Raw genomic sequence first — 13,612 nt, 5'->3', positions numbered from 1 at the left:
TGCTGAGTGGCAGTTGTTGTACAGCTAGTGTCTTTTATGCTCCACTGCAAACTCATCCTAGGCACAGACTTGCCGCCCCCCAAGGCCCTGGAGGCAATAGAGGATTAGGACACCTGCTGCTTGGGCTTAATGTCCGCTTTCCCTTCTGAGGGAGGCAGAAACACAGACCCAGACTGGCTCTGCACTGGTGCTTGGCGGATGTCACAGGAAGTGGCCATGCCCACCTAGGGGTGTTCTCTGTGTTTTTCTGGAACTTAAGACAGACTGTTAGAACAGTTGCTTGTATTCCCTACTTTGAAGAAGAACAGAAAATCATCTTTAACAGTTTTCAAAAGTGATGATGTCATTGAAGGTTGATATGACTGGAATAGAAAGCATGTTTGTTTGTTTGAACTGTAAAGTCAAACTACAATGATGTGTTGTTCAGATGCTAAAATTGGATTATTTTAGTAAAGTATACTCCTCCTGAGTTTACAGAAGGTGTGTTTCAGATAGGGTTGTGGGTAGGTGTTGTGCTTTGTTCTATGTAGAGACATGATTCAATGTTTCCAGTGAGAACCTGGACTTTACTGTTATCTGCCCAAGGTCAGAGGGCACCAGGTTTGTGTACTTGTGGAAGCTAATATACTGAGTGAGGCACCAAGGCTCAGTAGGTAGCAATTCTCCCTCCTGCTTGTTCCCTGTGTCACTGAATAATGGCAGCAGGTTTAGGCCTCTCTTGATAAGATATGATTTTTCTTTCCCCCATCCGTCCTCTTATATTTATTTTGTTGTTGTTGTTTGTTGAGCTAGAGTGTCCTTATGTAACCTATGCTGGTCTGGAACTCACAATTCTGCCTCAAACCTCTAAAATTTCTGGGATTATAGGCATGTGCCACTATACCCAGTTCCACTGGATAGAGCAGTGACTTCTAGAACAGAACCTATCCTTGAGAACCAGCTTTCCATTTACAAACCATTGGTGTCACTGAGAAAGAGATTGCTTTTTACTCATTTTCTAAATTCCAACATTCAGCTATTTTCAGCCTTAACCTTCAGCTGAGAGCTAATGCCCATCCTTCACCCTGCTAGCATGTCACCCCTTGGTGGTTTATTTGTTGGATTTCTGAGACAGGGTTTCTCTGTGTAGCCTTGGCTGTCCTGGACTTGCTGCTTTGTAGACCAGGCTGATCTCAAACTCACAGAGATCCACCTGCCTCTGCCTCCCTGAGTGCTGGGTTTATAGGCGTGCACCACCGTGCCCAGCTCCCCTTGATGTTTTAAGACAGTGTTATGACAGGGACCTGGCTAAAGGTGTACATAACACCGACTGAAGTGTGGTCAAATGAGTTGGACCCATGGGTCCTGGAGACTGGCAGTGCTTGGCTTATCCCTCACCAGCATACTTTCTTCCCTTTAACACTTTACTTTTCATTTTGTTTGCCCAAGGGGCTCCTGTTATTTGGGCTCATATCTTGTTTGATGTATTTCTTTATAATCAGGATGGCTTGGGCCTGCTGCTGGCAAACACCACTGGCTACACCTCAGCTCTGGTGTTCCCGACAACCAGGTGGAGATTGGGAGCTTGTCTTAGGAGCCGCAGGGAGCTCGTATTTGAGCTGTGTGCTATACTGTTTGAACATGCTTCTGAGATTTGCTAACTGAGGCCTTTCTCCTCTTTCAGAGGACTACCCCAATGGCACCTGGCTGGGTGATGAGAATAACCCTGAAATGCGGGTGCGCTGTGCAATCATCCCCTCCGACATGCTGCATATCAGCACCAACTGTCGCACAGCCGAGAAGATGGCACTGACGCTGCTGGATTACCTGTTCCACCGTGAGGTGCAGGCCGTGTCCAACTTGTCAGGCCAGGGCAAGCACGGGAAGAAGCAGCTGGACCCCCTCACTATCTACGGCATCCGGTGTAAGTTCACACAGCTGATAACAGCCTGGCTTGTGGGGCTGCTGAGGTGGTCAGGGAGTTAAACCCAGACCATGTTCCCAGGGCCAGGGATGATGCCAGTCTAATGGTTGTTCCAGAGATGGGGCTCTGCACTCAGGATTTGTTTTGGCAAGATGTTATGTAGCACCTTGTGCTGAAAGGGACGCTTGGGAATGCACTTCTCCAGGGACTTGCAGATCCCAGTGTCATTCATTTTTAGGCTGCTCTTGGAGAAGACAGAACAAAGGTGGAGCTCCTTGCTGCCCACTGGCCGTGGTACTCCTGAGCTTCCTAGTGGCGTTGGTAGAATACCACTTTCTGCTTTCTGCTCAGGGAGTCTTGGTTCTGGCACTCTGTGACATACTCATGGCTGGTCTGGCTGTGTCGGAGGCCAGCAGCCCTCAAGGGCTGATTTTAGCACCTGACATGGTCTTGTTGTTCTCCTCCTATTTGAGGAGCACACATTGCTCAAGCTAGTTGTCCTCTGTCACCCTGCTGATACTTGGAAGGCACGAAAGAAGTTCAGGCCTCTCTTGTCAGTGACTCATCCTGATGCCCAACCTCCTAGACTGTTATTCCAGAGATACCTGGAATGAACTGGCAAGTGGTGGCCTTTGCTCACATGCAGGAGGATTCCTGGGATGGCAGTGTGTTTAGTCTCACTGGGGCCACACCTTTGGCTTTTTCATCATCCCGGAGGGGGCAGCTGCCTTGTCTTTACCGAGGAGACAGCCAAGGGCAAGTACTGGGGCCAGAGGAACCACAGCTCTATCAAATATCCCACAGAAGGTAGGTGTTTGACACCTTTGTTTTAGAGAGAGAGATTGGCTTTGGGGTTTCAGAGTGTTGGGCCAGTGTGCACCACATTTAGACACTCTGGCCTAGCTCCAGGGGGTTGTGGTGGGTGGAAGAGAAAAGGGCTCGAAGACTATGGGCATCTGCACAGGAGCCTGCCTTACCTTCCCCAGTCGTGAGCTGCACTTCACTTGGCAGCCATGTGTGAGAGGAATGCAGGCCGTTCATAATGACCTTAGGTTCTGAACTGGCCTCTCGTAGAGCATGGCTTCCTTAGCTTTGTAAGAACAGAAACTTAGTGAATTGCTGGTATACCTCCACCTGTGTGGGCCCTCATCAGAGGCTGGATGTACCATACAGGCTTCTTCTTTGGGTGCAGTGCCACCCTCAGAGGTGGTTGATGGGGCCAAACCTACCTAGCCTCCTCCCCCAGGCCATCTCTCAATGCTGTGTTAGTGCCCACACGCTATCATTGAGTGTTAAAAGAATGATTGTCATCTTTGACCTCTGAGTTCTCAGCTTGTCTAGTATTACCCTAAACTTGGGCTCTACCACTCCTTCAGAGCCTCCCAGTAATGCCTCCTGCCAGCCTTCTTCAGCAAGTTTTATTAGCGTCTTCACAGTGAAAGATAGGGAGAGAGATAAGGTGGCCTGTCGCCTTTGTTAAGGATTGGTTAGCTCCCCAGGGTTTGAGTCACCAGTGAAGTGTGTGCAGAAAGAGCAGTAATCTGACTTTGAATGGCTTCGAGTATTTTTCTGGGGAATTGGGAATTGGACTAACCCTGTAGTGTACACGCCGATCTGATCTCTTGGCATGGAAGTGGTACTGTTGTAAGTGAGCATGTGGGCTGAGCTGTCGAGAGTGGATCATCAAGCCTCTGCTTGAACTTTGCAGACAAGCATGCTCAAATCTGCCAAATGCCAGAAATGAATTTAAACACACACACACAGACATGCACACACGCATGCACGCGTGCCCACATCATCCTAGTTACACTAGAGTAAAGTCTGATCTCTGAAAATGTCTTTAAGGAGTGCTAGTGTGAGGGACCTTGAGGACTCCCAAGTTCTTTGAGATTGCTTTGAAGGTGATTAAATTGTACAAAATTATGTGCCCGTGGATAACCAGCAGGAAAATGACTGCAGTGACTCTTACTTTTTCTTTTTTCCTTTTTTTTGAGACAGTCTTACTGTGCAGACCAGGCTGGCCTCAAACTCAGAGAGATCCAACTGTCTCTCCCTCCCAAATTCTGGGATTAAAGGTGTGAACCACCACACCCATGCAGGGACTCTTTCTAAACTACCCTTACTCAGAGCAGGCAGTTTCCTGGTCATAAGTTGAAGGTAGGACATTATCTGGGAACCAGAGAGCTCTCCTGGCTTGGTGCATCGTGGGTTATAAGGGCTACTCTAACAGAGCCCTTGGCCTGAGCATTCAAGCAAAGGCCCAGATGCAAGGCCTAGCTGTTGGCAGGGCAGCACCTCCTCCTCCAGAGGGGCTTTGCCTCTAGCTCTGGTGGTAGCTGGCAATTGTGGTGCTTCCTGATGCTGCTTCTATTGACCCATCTCTTCCTTGGATATCTGTGTTTCTCCCATCATAGTTGTACTGGAGTGAGATCCCACTAGTGTAACATCATCCTCAGTCATATCTACAAAGGCCCGGTTTCCAGCGAGGTCTCATTTGGAAGTCTTGGGAAAGACAGATTTTGGGGGACATTGGTCCATCATTGCACAGGGATGTGGGCCTCTCTGAGTTTGGGTAATCTAATGCTGTCTCACCCTAGGTCCTGCAGGGTGGGTTGGGAAAGCTGCTCATAAGCTTTGGATACAGGCTATATAGGTGTGGCATTGGCCTGTCATGGTCTGGCAGGGGTCTTGGGATACACAGAGAACATCGGTTTGGCTAGAGAGCCAGGGAAGAGTTTGGTCAGTTTAAGCTGGTAGCTGAGGAGCTTATGAGTCCTGGAGACCAGCTGGAAACCTCTTCTCAGAAGGGATTGACCTTCAGTGACTGCAAACTAGGAGAAGTTGTGGGGAAGTATGTATGGATCAGAATGAGCTGGGGAAAGGCCAGCAGGGTTTCCTTGGGAGACTTGACAGGATAGGCCTGTTCAGAATAACCTCTAGTCCAGTGCTCCTTCCCCTGGTGGGCACGGATGTCTTTCTGGGGAGTTGCTGTCATGTCAGGTCTATAATAGGAAAAATGTGGGCATGTGGTTCCTGCATGGTTTTCTCCTTGGACTTGAGGTTACTTTAGCAGTAATAATGTCCTTCTTCCTTTGTGCCACCCACTGAGGAGCAACTCTGTTCGCTCTAGTCTGCAGCCTTTCCCACAGCTCCTAGCAGGCTCCTGTGTAGGCTCATTCAATGATATCTGGGGCCTGCCTGTATGATGTCAGAGGTCTGCAGTGGAGTTATGGAGGGTGGAGAGGCCGTTAGCCATGGTGGCAGATGCTTCCTGGCTCTGCCACAAGGGAGCAAGCTGGCTGCCTTCCACAGCTTGAAGAGCAAGTGTGCCCTTGACCATAGCCTTCCTATGTGCTAAGTACTCCCCTCCACAGGCCAGCAGCTGGAGGCTTCTGTTCTTTTGAGGGCTTTCGGTTTTGAGCTTCAATTCTATTGCATGACCTCCTGGGCAGCAGAGCAACATGTGACATGAGGCCTTTTTTGTTTGTCTCCCTGACACTCTTACCTGGGGCCCTCCGCTGTGATTAAGGAGGATAGCCAGAAGCTGCACTGTGAGGCGGCTCTTACAGTTTGCTTCTCCTGTTCCTTGTTTTTGTCTCAAAATGGGCACAAGGATGATGTTCTTGTTCTACAAGGTTTTCAAATGTGCATCAGAGTAGGTAGTTGGTCAGTAGTGGTTTCTGTGGTGACTGTGAGTGGTGGCCAGGTAACTAGCATGAGGCCTAGTGAGGCCTTTGTCCATACAGTGGTTTATGGCTCTGTGTCTGTTTTAGGTGACCTGAAAGTTAGAACCAGAGTTGCCAGCTCACTCCCAGACTGGCTTTCATGAGGGAGGGTGAAAAGTGCTGCTGGGCTCCATGTGTTCTTAGCAGCAGCCTCCTTCCACATCACAGAGGTGTGCTGTCATTGCTTCCTGAACACAAGCAAACAGAAGAGTCAACACTTCTCCCGACACCTGATACTTATAACATTTAAAGGCTTTGTTTTCACTATTTCTCATGTTTGGTATCGATAAAAGAAGCTTTAGAGTTTGTGGTCACTTAGCTCTCAGTAGATGATCCAAACCTAGTGGCCTTAGTAGTCAAAACAGGAAGTTTTCCAGCTTAGGCTTTTGGTTATTATAGTTTGAATTTCTTCCATTTATTTTCCTGTTTATCAGTGAAGTTGCATGAGGCAGCTACAGAGATGGTTGTGTTGAACAGAATGCCTTGTGATATCGCTCAATACTATCCTTCCTGGGGCCGTTGGGACCACGGCAAGCAAAGGGCCGCAGGCTGGAAACATGGTCCAGTGGGTAAGAGCTCTGAGCTTTGTTCTCAGCTCCCACATCAGTGGCTCACAGTGCCTTGTAGCTCCAGCTCTAGGAGATCCGATGACTGATCTCTCTGTGGGCACCTGCACTTGTGTGCACATACATGGGTGCACACACACACATACACCACAATTTAGTAAAGATTTTAATTGGCAGTGTTAAGAAGTAGCAATATAAAAAATAAGTTCTAAAAAGAAAAAAAGGGAGGAACACCTCATAGACTAGTGAGATGTGGGGCTAGGCTGTCAGCTCCCCTCAGTCACCTGTTTCTGGCGTGCTTCTGCCGCTTTGATTTTTTTTTCTTTGTTTTGTTTTGTTTGTTTCTTTCTTTTTTTTTTTTTTTAGTTGTTCAGTGATGTGCCTGGCATAAGGATTAGCAGTTTGGGTTCCAGAAGGTGCTCTGCCATGTGCACGCCTGTTCCTTCCTCCAGTGGTGAGGTGTGGGTAGTATCCTTCCCCAAGGCATCAAGCAACTCTAGAGAGTAATCCCTGTGCACAAGGAAATTGTGTTCTGGGAGACAGCCTGGTAAAAATGCAGGAGCAAGCACCTGACAAGGAGCACTGGCCAGGTATCTTCAGATGACTGTTGCTCACTGAGCAGCTAGCCAGGGTTTACCGAGCGCCAAGGCTGGTTCCTGACAGGCACAGTGCGTAAAACTAGGTTCCCTGCATTTAAAAGGAAAAAAGGGTAAAAACACTGAGTGAGAATCCTATACATTTTGGGACACGATAGGTGTTGTAGAAAGCAAGTGTGCTGTGCTGAGGGGACTTTGAGTGAGGAGGGATGGCAGAGTACTGTTGGCTGGTTGGACAGATGTGGGGGCCTAACAGAGGAGCAGAGGGAAACAGACTACATATAGGTCTGGCAAGAACTGCATGAGTGCAGTGTGAAGTCTCTGTTTGATTCCCTAGGCAAACAAGATGGCGTGTGTTGTTGTCTTGTGAGTTTAGGGCAAGAGAAGTTAAAGTCTGGAGCCTGTGAGAAATGGATTCCCCTTGGTGTTGGAGTAAAGTCAAGTTACTTAAAGGTTAAATAGACAGGAAGAGTGATAAGTATCTGCATCTGATCCTGCTGACCTAGTGACCTGAGTGATGCTTTTTCCTGATGAAGTGAGATTTTCTGGAAGATGAGTCAGCCTTCTAGGAGTAGGCCAGCAGGTCAGCTGGGTCTCCTAGCAGTGCTCAGCTTCTGTGTTTTGGTGCTTTCAGCAGTGGGGCCCAGGATAAGGCCTATGTGTGACAGCTTTTATCTGGGACATGTTCTTTCAGGTCACCTCTTCTACAAATTTGGGATCACGGAATCCGACTGGTATCGGATTAAGCAGAGCATTGACTCCAAGTGCCGAACAGCCTGGCGGCGGAAGCAGCGAGGCCAGAGCCTAGCAGTCAAGAGCTTCTCCCGAAGGACCCCATCCTCATCCTCATACAGTGCCTCAGGTAGGCTCAGGAGAAGGCTGCCCGAAGCCTTTGCGTGCATACAGAGTGCAGCCCAGCAGCTCATCGGTCCTGGCCCCACTCAGTGTGAGCCTGGTCTTTTGAGAACTCCCTAGGCAGAAGCCTGATTATTTTACACTGTAAGTTCAAATGGAAAAAAATTTGTGCGGGATCTTCTTGTATTGCCTGGTTACTCATTTTCTGAGTGTCTTGCTGCCTTAACAGTAGTTACTGTTACTTTGAGAATGGCCGTGGTGAAGTGTGGAGGGACCATATTGTGCTCTTCACATTAGCTTGAGGCTGTAGACCCAGGCTTGTCCTTAAGATCACAGAGACAAATTCTCTGAACCCTGGTGACCTGTTGGCCTGTCCCCTCCCTTCATTCTAGTGCTAGGGCTTGAGCCCAGGATCTTGGGCAATCTTGGGTCTATGACTTTGTCACTGAGCTATGCTCTCAATCCCAAAGTTATCTGTTAAACTCTTTTTCGTAGCTTTCTTGGCAGTAGCAGTAGCTCCTGAAACCTGAGTCCTGCTTGAGGGTCAGCTCAGGACCGAGGGCAGCAGTGGGCAGGGCTCTGGCAGGGCTCCGGCAGGGCTCCCTCTCAGTGCAGGCTTTGTCCAGGGACTCTGTTTTGGAAACTACAAAGCTGGTCACCTGGAGCCCTTCTTGACCATCTTCCAGAAAGAGTTCTTCCTCCTGTGTTTGGTGGTTATTAGACACTTAGCTCTAGCTGTTGCCAAGGTTCCTTAGGTGGCAGCTGCATGGGCCACACACATTGTTCCCTGTAAGGCAGTATTTCTACAGGTGGCATGCAGGACGAGGAGTCTGAGTTCTATCCTGGGAACCTGGCGGAGCTTCTAGACATGAGTACAGCATGCGTGGTGAAGTCTGTCTGGCTGAGGGAGGTGTGGCTGTTGAATGGGCCGACCGTGACTAGTGGCTAATCTTAGACGTGCTCTTGAGTGCTCTCCACCCATGCTGGCTATGGTTTGCTCCTTCCTTACTTGAAAAACAGCGTCTTCAGAGGGGCAGTTCTCACAGTGGCTCATTAGTTCTGACTTACCGAGGCTCTCATGAGCTCTGCATCCATGCGATAGTGCAAAGGGTGGGGAGATTCTGCTTTTATCAGGTTGCAACAGTAGACACTGGAGGGAGCCTTCTTGCTGAGAAAGCCGCTGCACACACAAGTGGATACCTAGGTCTGTGCATCACATCTCCTGGAACTGAGGTTATGGGTGGTTGTGAAGCGCCATGTGGGTGCTGTGAACTGAAGCCAGGTCCTCTGAAAGAGCAGCCAGTGCTTGTAAGAGCTGAGACATCTCTCCAAACCCATAAAGGCAGAACTTAAAGACAAGCTGAAAAGATTTTACTGGGCCACATATTTCAGCATTTCAAAAGGAAAAAAAAAAAAATCTAGGCACCTAACCTGGGAACATTCATAAGGTCTAGGATCCAATATCAAGTCACAGGGAAATGACCACAACGCACAACAAACAAAACCCAAACCCAGCCAACTAACCAACTAACCGAACAATCAAAAAAGCCTAGTAGTGATAAGGAGATCCAGTTGGAATTAGCAGCTCATGCCACTAAAATGTTATTAAAGTTATATTCAAGTGCTTAAAAGGGGAATAGGAATGTAGAAGCAAGGAAGAAAATAGAATTTCAAATAATTGTCAAGTAGAGTTAGAGATGATACATAAGGGAACAGTTGCCGGGCGCCTGCATTTGATGCAGGCTGAAGTTGGCTCTTTGTTTCATCACAAAGAACTAGTCAGGTAGAGTTTATCAGACATGGCCTTGAGGCAAGTCTCCCCCAAATCTGACACGGTGAGGTGTTGTGGTCTGCATTACTTAGCTTAATGACCAGCATAGGGTGGATGGAAAAGAGCCAGGGTTCTGTAGCTGGCTGCCCAATGCACCTGCTCAGGTGCACATACACCCCAGAAGTATGGACTGTGGGCTCCACTGCTGCATTCATACCCACGCTGAGTCCTGGCACCTGTGTAGTTGGACAGTGCCCTGCGTACATTGCTTGAGCCATCACAGTGATGGTCTGACCCTATGGCCACAGGGTAATAGTTAGGAGCCACTAAGAAGGCAGTCCAGAGATAGCTTCTATGTTGACAGGGGAACTTCAATGAGACACTCAACTGTACAGGGTTTGTTGTGTTCATGAAGGACCTGAGGAGTAGCATTGTTGGTGAGTTGGGCTGCCTTCGGAGATGCAGGTGCCAAGGGGTTGGCATAGAAGAAGCAGGTCAGTGCACCATTCATATCCCAAACACCCGTTAGCACATTCCTTCTACAGGTGGGTTGCTGACGGGTGCACGAATCTGGGGCTGAAGGTGCTCAGCTTGTCAGGTGGAGGTGTGCTGCTTTGGAACCAGGGTCAGCTCATATTTACTTCAGGTAGAGTGGAGCGGCCTGAAGTTCCACATTTCTAGCCATTGCCCAACTGACAAGCACCTTGCTGGCCCAAGCCTACACTTTTGCTTTTGAGGCTCTTAAGTCAATAAGGGCCTCCTGGTCTTTAAGCCAACAGCTGCTTTGCAGGTGGAGACTCAAGTGCCTGTGTCTGTTTCTGTTGCTCCTGCTCTAGTCAACGTCAGGTTTATTTGCTTATCAGTGTTTGGGCTCTTCTAGTTATTTGTGTTTCTTTCTGCTATTTGGCTGTAGTTTAGTGTGATGATATTTATATTTTGTTTTTTAGTTTTCAAAAAAATGTTATTAGTAGCTGGTTGCACTTTTGCTACTTTGCTTGTAAACGTATTGGCAATTTCGCTGAGATGCTGTGGATGCCGGCTTCTTGTGTGGGTGGCCAGCCACTGTGCAATGTATTAAGTGCCCAAATTCTGTCAGGTCCCCAGGAGTGGCATGTTTGAGAGGCCCTGGCAGCTGGCAGCTGCCCAGGGTGACTGTTGGGGAGTGGACAGACCTTATAGTGTGTGCACTGGTCTGACCTAGGCATCATTCCCAGAAGGCACTGCCAAGCTGCTGTTCCTGTGGTTCTATTCTCTTGCCAGTGGACACTTTTAGAGTGAGAACCATGCTGACCCATTCTGTGCTGTTGTTTGGAGTAGAAGGGAAGCTGTGGCTAGGAAGGTGCTGTTCCACAGGGCGCAGAGGCTCCAGAACACCACCAGCCATGATTATTGTAATCCTCTTCCTGTGGCTTGGGTGTGTGTTATTTGGGACTAACTCCGAGCTGCCTCAGAACTGCTTCTGAGCTAGTAGTTCTAGTTTCAGGCCATGGCTGAGGAGGCAGATAGGCACTTGCTTTCTGAAGAGGGCCTGGGCTTGGGGTTGTCATGTTACACAGCATCCATAGGGCCTTGTGAAAGTGTACTGCCTTGTAAACAGACGAGGAGACATTGTCCTTAACATGCCTCATTCCTGGCAAAGATCTGATTAGGCGGAGTAGGTGGGTAGGCCAAGGGACTTTGGGAATTTTTGTCATTGTTCTGTCTGCATCAGCTGGTGTCTTAGCAAAGCTATTCTGGTATTCAAGACTGTTTTGGTGATGGGTAAAATGTAGTTAAGCCACAATTCTGTTAATTTGGAATTGGTATTGATTCCACCTGGGTTGCCTTGTTGCTGTAGACTCGTTAGCAGAGACAAGGAACCACCACACAACACTGCAAATGAATTTCTTTTTTCCCTTAAAAATATTTATAAAATAAGAATCCCGTCTTTTATTTATCTTATTTTGTGTGTGTGTTTTCATGTGCATGCCCCTGTGTGGGGGGCATGGTAGTGAGAGTGCATGTGTGTGTGGGGGGGGGATGGTAGTGAGAGTGCATGTGTGTGTGGGGGGGGGATGGTAGTGAGAGTGCATGTGTGTGTGTGGGGATGGTAGTGAGAGTGCATGTGTGTGTGTGTGGGGGATGGTAGTGAGAGTGCATGTGTGTGGGGGGATGGTAGTGAGAGTGCATGTGTGTGTGTGTGTGGGGGGGATGGTAGTGAGAGTGCATGTGTGTGTGTGTGTGGGGGGGATGGTAGTGAGAGTGCATGTGTGTGTGTGTGTGGGGGGGATGGTAGTGAGAGTGCATGTGTGTGGGGGATGGTAGTGAGAGTGCATGTGTGTGTGGATGGTAGTGAGAGTGCATGTGTGTGTGTGTGTGGGGGGGATGGTAGTGAGAGTGCATGTGTGTGTGTGTGGGGGATGGTAGTGAGAGTGCATGTGTGTGTGTGGGGATGGTAGTGAGAGTGCATGTGTGTGGGGGATGGTAGTGAGAGTGCATGTGTGTGTGTGGGGGATGGTAGTGAGAGTGCATGTGTGTGTGTGTGTGGGGGGGATGGTAGTGAGAGTGCATGTGTGTGTGTGGGGATGGTAGTGAGAGTGCATGTGTGTGGGGGATGGTAGTGAGAGTGCATGTGTGTGTGGATGGTAGTGAGAGTGCATGTGTGTGGGGGATGGTAGTGAGAGTGCATGTGTGTGGGGGATGGTAGTGAGAGTGCATGTGTGTGGGGGATGGTAGTGAGAGTGCATGTGTGTGTGTGTGGGGGATGGTAGTGAGAGTGCATGTGTGTGTGTGTGTGGGGGGGATGGTAGTGAGAGTGCATGTGTGTGTGTGGGGGGGGATGGTAGTGAGAGTGCATGTGTGTGTGGGGGATGGTAGTGAGAGTGCATGTGTGTGGGGGGATGGTAGTGAGAGTGCATGTGTGTGTGTGGGGATGGTAGTGAGAGTGCATGTGTGTGTGTGGGGGATGGTAGTGAGAGTGCATGTGTGTGTGTGGGGATGGTAGTGAGAGTGCATGTGTGTGGGGGGGATGTTAGTGAGAGTGCATGTGTGTGTGTGTGGGGATGGTAGTGAGAGTGCATGTGTGTGGGGGATGGTAGTGAGAGTGCATGTGTGTGTGGGGGGGGATGGTAGTGAGAGTGCATGTGTGTGGGGGATGGTAGTGAGAGTGCATGTGTGTGTGGGGGATGGTAGTGAGAGTGCATGTGTGTGGGGGGATGGTAGTGAGAGTGCATGTGTGTGTGTGGGGGGGATGGTAGTGAGAGTGCATGTGTGTGTGTGTGTGGATGGTAGTGAGAGTGCATGTGTGTGTGTGGGGGGGATGGTAGTGAGAGTGCATGTGTGTGGGGGGATGGTAGTGAGAGTGCATGTGTGTGTGTGTGTGGATGGTAGTGAGAGTGCATGTGTGTGTGTGGGGGGGATGGTAGTGAGAGTGCATGTGTGTGGGGGATGGTAGTGAGAGTGCATGTGTGTGTGTGGGGGGGATGGTAGTGAGAGTGCATGTGTGTGGGGGGATGGTAGTGAGAGTGCATGTGTGTGTGTGTGGGGGATGGTAGTGAGAGTGCATGTGTGTGGGGGGGATGGTAGTGAGAGTGCATGTGTGTGTGTGGGGGGATGGTAGTGAGAGTGCATGTGTGTGTGTGGGGGGATGGTAGTGAGAGTGCATGTGTGTGTGTGGGGGGATGGTAGTGAGAGTGCATGTGTGTGTGTGGGGATGGTAGTGAGAGTGCATGTGTGTGGGGGGATGGTAGTGAGAGTGCATGTGTGTGTGTGTGGGGGATGGTAGTGAGAGTGCATGTGTGTGGGGGGATGGTAGTGAGAGTGCATGTGTGTGTGTGTGGGGGGGATGGTAGTGAGAGTGCATGTGTGTGGGGGATGGTAGTGAGAGTGCATGTGTGTGGGGGGGATGGTAGTGAGAGTGCATGTGTGTGTGTGTGTGGATGGTAGTGAGAGTGCATGTGTGTGTGTGGGGGGGATGGTAGTGAGAGTGCATGTGTGTGTGTGGGGGGGGGATGGTAGTGAGAGTGCATGTGTGTGGGGGATGGTAGTGAGAGTGCATGTGTGTGTGTGGGGGGGATGGTAGTGAGAGTGCATGTGTGTGTGTGTGTGTGGGGGGGGATGGTAGTGAGAGTGCATGTGTGTGTGGATGGTAGTGAGAGTGCATGTGTGTGTGGATGGTAGTGAGAGTGCATGTGTGTGGGGGATGGTAGTGAGAGTGC

At 49.5% G+C, this 13,612-nt stretch overlaps 1 protein-coding gene across 9 annotated transcripts in view; it reads left to right on the top strand.

Moving 5' to 3' along the window:
• Banp (BTG3 associated nuclear protein) overlaps window positions 1-13,612 on the top strand; it is an 88,384-nt gene that overhangs the window by 42,007 nt on the left and 32,765 nt on the right. For all 9 annotated transcript variants that reach the window (XM_021631155.2, XM_021631157.2, XM_021631160.2 and 6 more), the window contains 2 exons: window positions 1,664-1,903; window positions 7,485-7,652. In XM_021631155.2, coding sequence (XP_021486830.1) covers window positions 1,664-1,903; window positions 7,485-7,652 — 408 coding nt within the window. The remainder of the gene's footprint in view (window positions 1-1,663; window positions 1,904-7,484; window positions 7,653-13,612) is intronic.

Source organism: Meriones unguiculatus, chromosome 10, assembly GCF_030254825.1.
Source record: "Meriones unguiculatus strain TT.TT164.6M chromosome 10, Bangor_MerUng_6.1, whole genome shotgun sequence".
Taxonomy (NCBI): domain Eukaryota; kingdom Metazoa; phylum Chordata; class Mammalia; order Rodentia; family Muridae; genus Meriones; species Meriones unguiculatus.
This window is presented reverse-complemented; position numbering and strand designations above follow the sequence as displayed.